This window comes from Mya arenaria, chromosome 2, assembly GCF_026914265.1.
Source record: "Mya arenaria isolate MELC-2E11 chromosome 2, ASM2691426v1".
NCBI lineage: Eukaryota > Metazoa > Mollusca > Bivalvia > Myida > Myidae > Mya > Mya arenaria.
Window position 1 is genome coordinate 17,839,478 of NC_069123.1, and position 11,136 is coordinate 17,850,613.

Consider the following 11,136-nt stretch of genomic DNA (forward strand, 5'->3'; position numbering starts at 1 on the left):
AGGCCTTAACGACCATCTCTGAAACGCACCCAAGTACCCGGCTACTATCTGCCGATATGTTCAACCTCATCCAAATTGTGGAAGAAATGTACAATTTAGTAATTACCATTTGACATATAATGTAGCGTTCGATTACTCTATATTTTACTATTGTATATACGAGATTTTTGCCAGGCAAGAAGCGCAAAAAAGGAAAAAATCATCAGCGAGTCTTTTAATGATTCTAGAAAGAAATTGACGCCGTCCACGATTGTCTCAGATTACGCATCAAGGTACAACCCGGGATAACTTTTACTGAAAACCTGAGTGAATTACTTTTACTAATATATTTGAAACACAAGTAACGACTATACCCATACACAAGGTCAAAGGTCTTACGTAGTAGTCATAGGTCAAATTGACTGGATTTGTTGTTTCTGCTGCAATTCCATAACCACTTGAATATAAAAGTCACTTTATATCACTTTAGCATAGATTTTGACACTTCGATCAGGATTAAAATTAAATTCCAAACTCTCATCTAGGAAATAACTATAACTGACTCAAACACCAGCATGGGTAGTCACGGGGCCTACATTGATATTTTTAAAGCAACAGTTATGGGCATTACTACATGTGTGCTTGGCATGACTAAACACATGTGTCTTACGTGGATGTCTTAAATATTTGTTTAGTTTATAATGCTGTTGTTTTTTATTCAAACAATCAAGGACCATAACTCAACAATCATTAAAGCTGAATAATGTATTTTTACACGCCTTGCTACACATGTGCGTATTGTAACTGGTAGCATGTGTACAGTCTCATTTGAATATCTTGAATGGTGAAGTTTTGGCACACCACCATCCCCGATAACACCATGGTTATGAAAATGCTTCACCTTTTTATATCTTTGCAAGTTTGAAGGGGGTATATTGGAGTCACATACAGTCGATCGGTGGAACATGTTTGTGGAGCAAACTTCTCCCACAGTTTTCACTATGATACTTTAAAAGTTTTAAAGTATCATAGTGAAAACTGTGGGAGAAGTTGAACATTTGTTTTCTTTTCATTTTTTGTTAATATACGTAATGAAAGTTTACTTTAAAGGTGAAAATGACCAATAATACGAACAACGCACAATATAAGTCATTAACGATACATGTATACACAATCTTGTCTTTGCGAAAACATATTCAATTTTTCCGAGTAATCGAGTACCCGAGTACTCGATCGAACGATGGTCCGAGTACTCCAGTATTAATTTTACTACTCGTTGTCATCCTTAAATTAAAACACATTATCATTATTATGGGTAAAAGTGCATGGTGTATATTTCTTCGCCTACGTCCATTTTCTCTTAAAAGTTATGTGTCCTTAAAATGTTCAAACTTTCCTGTCTCTGTTTGTGATTGTGGAGCGAACTTCTCACCTAATTCATGAAGTTATCACACTGGTACTTGGTACACATAACCACCATGGTAGGTAGTAGTACCAGGCATATATTCCATGACATACAGCCATTTTGTTATACATTAAAGATTTAGATTTGCCACTGTGGCAATTAAGAATATTTTTTCTCGATAAAATCTTGAATTATTTATATTGATTCCTATTTCAATATTCCCCCGAGTCAATCAATAACATCCTGTGTAAAGGCAACATGTGGCCAGTGATCGCGTATGTAAAAGCTTAAAAAAGTCAAACTAAACAGTATAACCTGCCGTTTTGGTCATAACATTTAGGAGCTGTAATAATTGAATGTGTTGAAAGGTCGAATCTTCTAAACAGTATATACTATGAGTAATTCATTACTTCATAAACGTAATCAGAAAAAAAACTTGTATGCTTTATTTTTATTGTAATACACAAAGAAATAATAAAAAAAACAAGAACAAACAACCAATGATTATAATAAGCTGCTAATAATTATGCATAGCAAATGAGCCTAAATGTATTCCAAATACAATACATATATATATATATATATATATATATATATATTAATAATAATGTTGTCAAAGAAAATAGGTACATTTAAGTATCTTTTTAAAGGTACTATGATTATAAACTCTGATTACGTTGTAACATTTGTATATTATCATATTATTGCACATTCATTAAGGTTAACAGTATACAAGTGGATTATGTCCCTTTGTTTAAACTGCCTCGCAAAATTTCTGCTATTCCCGTATTCAAAAGCATCACAAGCAAATCTCATCCCTCATCTGTGTGCTTTTCAGTCATAAACGGACATAACTCAACAACATTTTAATCAAGAGTTACAGGCTTTGTTCTAAGTTTCATAAAAATATCATCAAACATTTTTTATGACAAAGATTTAAACTTTTTTTGTATGACAACGCTGACAGTAAAACCAAGGCTATCAAAATATCCAGAGGCTTTTTTTCTTAAATAAAACAAGATGAGCCTACAAAATTTCAGTAATAACAGAATGTTTTACATGATCAAAACCATTCTCTTCAACAATCCAGCTGGAGCACTGTATTGATACTTGTACATAATATAACAACTACATAAAACTAGAATCAAACTGTATGCTGAAAATAAAACAATACATGTATTTCAAAAAGATATTCATGCTTTATGGAATAAAATTGAAAAATAAAAATCTCTTAACATTTTAAGATACATGTAACGAAATGCAAAACTAAAAACAAAGATATGTTCAATATAAAAAGATTCGTAATTTTATGATCATGAGCAATTTTTCCGCATGATTCCCATAGGTCACATCAATATCATGTTTTGCTTGACGTATTTTGGTAAACAAATCAAATAAACCAAGCATTCAAAATAAAAGTAAAAATAAAAATCTCTTATCATTTTAAGATCCATGTAACGGAATGTAAAACTAAAAACAAAGATATGTTCAATATGTAGAGATTCGTAATTTTATTATAACGAGCAATTTTTCCGCATGATACCCGTAGGTCACATCAATATCCTGTTTGGCTCGACGGATTTTGGTAGAAAAAAACAAATAAACCAAGCATGCAAAATAAAAGTACAATTTGTTCACTTCTGTAAAAACAGGAATGAGTGGAAGCAAAACTATTTTTCCCTGTATGGTTTTACATTTTTAAACAAATGTAAAACAACAAACAAAATTATAACTTTACGTCCAACTCTATGTAATTTACGAAAATGCACTTATGCAAAAACATTCATTTTCTATTACTGTTCCAATATTTCCAGAAAGACTAGAGACCAATAAACCCCTTTTTGTATCATTGACTTATTACATGCAATATTACTGTACAAGAGAGTGTTTTGAGATTCAATTTCAGGCCCCAATTTCCCTTATAACAGGATTAAGCTATAAAGCTCACTATTCTTTATTTTCAATTATTAGCGTTATATACTTCTTTAACAGTTTTTATACCTTAGATAGGAATCATGGTTATGATCATCACAATAAACCATTTTTCATTTATCAAACTTCAATTGAAGTGTGTATTTTGGCCAATTGAAATAAGCAACTTTAGCCTGTTAGTCAAACAAAGTTTCAAGAAAATCGCGCCAGGAGTTTATAAATATGCTTTTCATTTTGACTTTCTTAACTCTTGATGAAGCATTACAAAAAAATCACAATTTCTGAAATATATGAAAATCAAAAAATCAATATTGTTGATAGGAAAGTAAAATAAGTGACCATATCTCTTGTTTTATTTATTTATGCCACAACAAATTGATTCATTTTATCATCGGATTCGCCGCACCTAAAATTTTATTATTTTTGCTCCCACACATTTTATTTGGCCGCGAGAAATATTTTTTATCTATTTTTGAATTTCCCCTATTTTCTGAATTTCTTTAACTTAGAATTTAAACCTGCAACGTCGACTCGTTTTTTTTAAGGTATCTCCATGCTGTACATTCTTCGCGAGCAAACTTTCCTCATGTCAGGACAAAATCAGGTCCAGGTAACCGCCAAACAGCTGATATTTGTTATCAATCTTTCTTGCAGGGAATATTTTGCAGGAAGTACTGTTGTTATACATTTCTGGTATTAATTAATTTTTTGTAATGTAACATACACGTTTAAAGTGAATATCAGTGTCATAGTCGATGGATTGTAGACTTCAGTAAACAACAGCAGTTTCACAGAAATATACATTTTTATTTTTTTTTCGCTTTGCGCTTGCCTCTGATTTGCCTTAAATTTAAAAAAGTGTGTTTTTTTTCACTCGCTTGCTCCCATTTTTTTGGCAAAATCCGAACAATTACAAATGATCAATTTGTTGTGGCCTTAAGTTATTAAATTAAATCAACTACTCTATAAATATGTGCACAGCAAAAACACTTAACACCAGCAATGAAATAAGGTTCCTTGAAAACATTCCACATGAAGTAGCTGTTCAGGTGACTTTTTATAGATACGGCAAGCTTTTCAAACTTAAGCTTTAACTTAGAAAATATTTATGGTAATCTTAAGGCACAGAAACGATGTGCATAAGGTGTGTAGAATTCGGAAATAAAGAAAATGATTACAGGGATGTAATGAAATCATCTTAAAATTTGATTAAAACAATGAAAGTGTGTGTTTATACAATCATGTACATGCAATAAAGATTACCATATCAAACTAGCCATGTACATGTATAAAAATAGTATGAACAAATTTATAAACTGCTCAATTAGAAGTAAAGGATATAGTTTATGTATTACAAACAAAACAAATTACTCCAAATGAGCAATAATGTCTATAATAATTATTTGTTTCATTTTAATATATAAACAATAACTGGCTGATAGTTTGTCTATTAAACTCCAGTAAGTAGATCATTAAGTATGATGTTACATCCCAATATATGGATCACCAGTAACCAAAATAGAGTACACAAAATAGTTCGCTCTGATTGGCCTGTTTGAAGCAATGGCTTATACAGCATATTCCAAACGCCATTTTGAAGATTTACATGAAAGTAAAAACTTACTAACAATCAACATGAAAACTAAAAAGAAGTAAAATGCAACAAGGCAGGAAGTAAATGAGAGATATGTCTCAGGGCCTAACTATCCAAAATGTAAGACAAAAAACTAACAATTAATTACAAAGCTTAAACAGTCAGAAATGATAGTTTCAAAATCACCTAATTATCTTCACACAAATGTATATTTCGATAGATCAAAAAGGCAACAAATAATTAAACAAATAATTTCACAATAAAACACTCAAGGAAACTATAATTATAAGTGACATGTATTAAGTTTGGTAACAGCATAAGCATCAGTCTTATTAAACAGGTAATTCTTCAACACCGCATTTCAGATATTAGGTTTGTCAGATCTTGTAAAAGGTAGTGTTCAGATATGTAAATACATGGGGAAAATCAAACTTACATAAAAAAATTCTATACAAATGGACAACCCAAAGAGTCTAAGTAACATTTTTTTCCTTTACAAATGTCAATATTACATTGTAGATGACTACTATATTGAATGCAATATGAAAAAAATCAAGGCATAAAAACTCAAGTTTGAAAAAATATTTTATATTCATGCTTAAGTAGAATCAATTCTCAGTGTCTCATCCCGTATTAACGTTTTTATAATTTCCTTCATCACGCCATATCTGTTCATGGGAAGGTGCTGTTTTGATTCCTCGTAATGACGTTTTAGCTCATTAAGACGCTGTTTCAATTGTGGGAGCATCAAATCAATCTTTTCTTTCCGCTTTTTCTTTTCTTTGATGTCTTTGACTATCTCAGCTTTGCGAAGGTCAGAGACCTTTACTGCAAATGGAATAAAAAATGTAGGTTGTTTTAGTTCTGTTAAGCCTATGCCTCGACTTGTTCACATGTACACACATAACCTGAAGAACCCAGTAATATTTATATAATTTTTGAATATTACAAACAGATCCCCATAACATTCAAGGAACCCTACAGAGGAAAGTTAAAGGTTTTCATGATTGTTTTATCAGAGCTTTAAGTTGAAAAGATGACATTATCAACTATCAAGGGTCCCTACAGAGTAAAGTTAAAGGTTTTCATGATTGTTTTATCAGAGCTTTAAGTTGAAAAGATGACATTATCAACTATATGAGACATTAAGGTCAATAACCAACAGAAATTGGCAGTCCTTTAATTTGAACCCATATCTACTGATGTATACAATGCACTTACATGGATATGTATTGCATTTCGTTAAAATCAACCCTGCATCAAAACAATATCCGTAGTGGCTGGGTTTAAACCTTACCATCTGTGGCAGCGACTTCAGATAAAATTTCAGCGTTCTCACGCAGTTTCTCGATCTTGCCTTTGCCAGTCTTCTGTGGTTGATTGGTGGCCGAGTTCTTGGCTGCACTTCCCATCTCTTTATATGTGATACAGGCCTTTATCATGTCCTTCAGCTCTCCATATCTGGAGGTGATGGCAAGTTAATCACTTAATCAAGCCATACATGTTATATAACAATGTTAGGTGTAAAATATGTAACAGTACTAATAGGCAGTACCGTAATATGATAATTAAATTGTAAAGAATAACAGTAAGCTCACCACACAGCCAATCCCCCACTTATGATGACTATGTACAAATACCTTAGGTGGAGACATATTGTCTAAAAGTCAGACATGCACAATATTTTATAATGTTTATGGTAAACCAAGTTCGAAGTCTTTGAAAATTCAGTTTAAAACTGACATAATACCAATTTATTGTAGCATGATTTTGTAATCAGCTTAAAGGTAAATCTGGATTGTAGAATCACCAAAGCAGTGGAACACAAATATATTATAACCTCCGCAGTGCAAAGTGCTCCTTGCAAGACCCGTAGGCGTCTCGAAGCTGGTTCACAGAGTTGTATACATCCTGATAATGCTTCTCAGTGTCCTTAACCTGCATTGTCAGAGCTACATCCTCTTTCTTGAGTTTCTCTTTTTTTTTGAAATCCACTGAAAAAAGTTAATCATGTATGCTTCAACTTAAAATAAAACATGCTTTTGACCTATCGTTGACTATCAAAATTGTTGAAAACAATTGCAGTAAGGTTGAAAATACCTTTTGTTAAGTAAAAACAATTAATTTATTCCAAATTTGTTATTAGTTATTTACTTATTATTCGAAATAGAAAAAAATAACAGCAAAATAAACACTACATGTGTGAGGTCAAATGTAGGTCACATGGGTATTTTCTGAAAATCTTGTTATCACGTGATTAAATTTGAACACAAATATGACCTAGTTAAGGAATGCTTATAATCGGATTTATTAAAATGATAAATTAACTATCTGTAAAGCGTTTTTTGGTTTTGAAAATGTGTTTGTGAACTACATTTTACTTCATTAACCTGAGGCTATAGTTATTTTGTCTGTACAATGCATATAAGTGAAATAACAGCGTGACATAAAAATGTCACGAATTCTGGTAGGGTTTGGATACGGCGTTCTCTTCAGCTAATATCTATCTAGCTCTGAATAATGTCCTCTTCCAAGTGTTCCTGAAATGAGCGGTGCGCGCCAGCTTGTTAATGACACTCTGTGATCAGGGATACATTTTTTTGGCCGTACACAAGTCTTATGATGATTTTGTTTTACTATGGCAGACTCGTGACGTCCACCATCCCAGCAAAAAAAAGCGAACGGTCCTTGCACAGAGAATCCTCGCGGCCACAATTTTAAAATTATCGCCATTATAAATTCAAATTTCTTCGATAATATTATTGCCTACAATTTAAATTAAATCCTCTTTAAATTACGTAGGCAGTCGGCCATTTTCCTGACAAGCGCTCAGATGATGGCCTTGACATTTACATTTAACATCTTTGTACCGGCTTGAATGTGAGCCACATAAGCGAGGATGGGTTAAATACTCTTCTTTGGAGGTGGATCAGAAACTTATATTGTTCTTTCAATTGTATCATGTATATTTAATTGTTTGCACATAACTAAACCACAAATGATTAAGTTTTGATCTCATTTTATGTTCCTCTTGTCTAATACAAATGTTACTCAATATATTTTTATGATGGGTATACTTTCTAGTTTTTCATGTAGTATGTGATAATTGTCAGCTGCATCTTTTCATTCAGGAAAATCTGTATCTAAATTTCTTTGCAAGCCACCGACCCATTCTTTGCCTCAAATGTCAGAAAAGGTATTAATATTTATGAACCCAATAGTCAGTACACGAAGTGCTGAAGGTGAGCTATTGTGATCGCCCTGTGTCTGTCATCAACAATTTGAGTGTTAACACTCGAGGTCACAATTTACGCACAATCTTAACGAAACTTGGTCAGAATGTTACCCTCAATAAAATCTTGGACGAGTTCGATATTGGGTCATCTAGGGTTAAAAATAAGTCACCAGGTCAAATTGAAGGAAAAGCTTGTTAACACTATAGGGGTCACATGTATGACTGTATCTTTAGGAAACTTGGTCAGAATGTTAATATTAATAATTTCTAGGTCAAGTTTGAATCTGGTTCATGTGCAGTCAAAAACTAGGTCACCAGGTCAAATTGAAGGAAAATTTGTTAACACTCTAGAGGTCACATTTATAACTGTATCTTCATGAAAGTTGGTCAGAATGTTTATATTAATAATCTTAAAGTCAAGTTAAAATCTGGGTCATGTGCGGTCAAAATCTAGGTTACCAGCTCAAATTATAGGAAAAGCTTGTTAGCATTCTAGAGGTCACATTAATGACTATGTTCATGAAACTTAGTCAGAAAGTATATATTGATTAGCTTTAGGCCAAGTTCGAATCTGGGTCACGTGTGGTCAAAAACAATATCACCAGGTCAAATTAAAGGAAAAGCTAGTTAACACTGTAGAGGTCACATTTAGAATTGTATATTCATGAAAGCTGGTCAGAATGTTTATATTATTAATCTCTAAGTCAAGTTTGAATCCGGGTCATGTGTGGTCAAAAACTAGGTCATTAGGTCAAATCGTAGAAAAAACTTATTAGCACTCTAGAGGTCACGATATGACTGTATGTTCAGTAAAGTCATAATGTTTATATTAATTAGCTCTAGGCCAAGTTCGAATCTGGGTCATGTGTGGTCAAGAACTAGGTCACCAGGTCAAATAATAGGAAAAGCAAGTTAACACTCTAGAGGCCACATTTATGAGCATATGTTCATGGAACTTGATCAGAATGTTATTCTTGATGATCTTTAGGTAGAGATTGAAACTGGGTTATCAGAGGTCAGAAACCAGGCCACTAGGGTCAAATCATAGAAAAACTTTGTAAACACTGTAGAGGTTACATTCTCTCTTTGATCATCATGAAACTATGTCAGAATGTTTGTGTTTATGAAGTCTATGTCACACTCGAATTGGATCAGTTGAGCGATATAGGGCCTTCAGGGCCCTCTTGTTAAAAATATTTTTTTCATTTGCTCAGTTGCTATGGTATTTTTTTTTTAAGTTTAAAAAAATCAATCTTTTCTTAAACATCTGAATATTCAAGTAAAAACTACCAAAAATCATGATTTTCTGTTTTGTGAATTCACAAAAATTAAACAGACAAGGGCTGATATCCAAATGGTACTCATTGTGTACTGCCAGAAATGAATAATTTTATGTCAATAACTTGAGCACACCTCACCTGTCAACAGTCATTAAGTCTTTAATAATTACTTCATTGTTGACATACATTCAAGTAAGCCTTCCATTCAACTGCAATTAATCTAATAAACTCTGGTATGATTGTTTGTTAAAAATGTCTCTTTTCTAGCAGTTGTGAATTGACTCATTTTCAATCCCATATAGATCAATAAACAAACACCAGGGTTTTAGTTTCTTAAAATGCTTCAACAAACCTTTTCACATTAGGGCCTTCTGACAGAGGCTAGAGCACTGTCAAAACATTTTGGAAACCCATTTGTCATTGTTTGATGAAACGTATCGCCTTATCTGCCTTTGGTAATGGAACGAAGGAGGGGCTCCTTGAGCGGCATAGACTGTTCATTGTTTTATTTACAATGATGTAGTGAAAGAAAAGTTTTGATCTTTGATTTAAGTCTTCATTTTAAACAAAATGTTGCCTCCGAAGTAGCATAAATTACGTTATTTATCACTGTGATATACACACACTGTAAATTATGCTTTGTGTGAATTTGTTAATGAGGTTTTACAAATTGAACTGGTCTGTGGTTGTTGAGGCATTGGTATCACAGTGGTCTATGTGTTTGCCTGTTATGTTTTGAATTGTTCTGGATATCATTTTTCCAATAAATTCATAAAGGTATGCACTTTTATATTTTTTGTTTTTATTTTATTATAAAGACGAACATTTAAGTTGTTGTTTTAGCCTTTGTGTAAAAGTTATCGTTCCATATTAATGTATGATGTATGATTCAAATCTCTATTACATATATTTACACTACCGAATGTTACATTGATGTTGCCAGCATTCAGCAGTACCGTCCCTCAGCACTTTCAGTGCTTTGATTGAAAATGGAAGGGCAACGCATATAGACTTACAGATTTATACTAACCCAATAGAAGTTGTTAATTCCTTCAAATACTTGGGAATCAATTTGTTTAAAAATGGCAACTTCAATAAACTTCTGATTGCTCAACATGCATTTTTCACTGTATAAATTATATCAAATATTTAATAATACTGAACTTCCCGTTCATCATAAAATTAAACTGTTTGATGTGCTAGTGGGCTCAGCTCTTAATTTCTGCTCGGAAATCTGGGGTATGAATCCAGCTTCGGACATAGAAATGATTCATGTGAAATTTCTTCGCTAAATACTTGGAGTAAAAAAATCAACAAACTTAATTGCGTTATACGGAGAACTTGGAAGGGTACCAATGATAGTATATAGGAAAATAAATTTAATCAAATATTGGAAAAAAGTTATTGTGTTGTTAGATAATAGTTTAATCCAAATACTTATAACGCATTACGAACAGACGATTCAAATAATAAAACATATATAAAAATAAAAACTGGGCCACTCAAGTTAAAAATATTTTGAATGAACATGGTTTTTCTGATATTTGGCGAACTGAAAGTATCGATAATTACACATTTGAGGTAATCAAAAAGAGAATTATAGACAAATATTGCCAAAGCTGGTACGCAGATATCAATAATTCACCTAGATTAAGAACATACGCCTTATTTAAACATGCTTTCATTAGAGAAAAATATTTAGAAACAATCC

General features: G+C 32.4%; 1 protein-coding gene across 1 annotated transcript in view; it reads right to left on the minus strand.

Moving 5' to 3' along the window:
* The window catches only part of LOC128213614 (uncharacterized), a 48,226-nt gene that overhangs the window by 11,900 nt on the left and 25,190 nt on the right, over nucleotides 1–11,136 (minus strand). Inside the window, exons 2-4 of the mRNA XM_052919561.1 lie at nucleotides 6,751–6,904; nucleotides 6,208–6,371; nucleotides 5,517–5,738 (exon numbers count right to left, since the gene is read on the minus strand). Coding sequence (XP_052775521.1) covers nucleotides 5,517–5,738; nucleotides 6,208–6,371; nucleotides 6,751–6,904 — 540 coding nt within the window. The remainder of the gene's footprint in view (nucleotides 1–5,516; nucleotides 5,739–6,207; nucleotides 6,372–6,750; nucleotides 6,905–11,136) is intronic.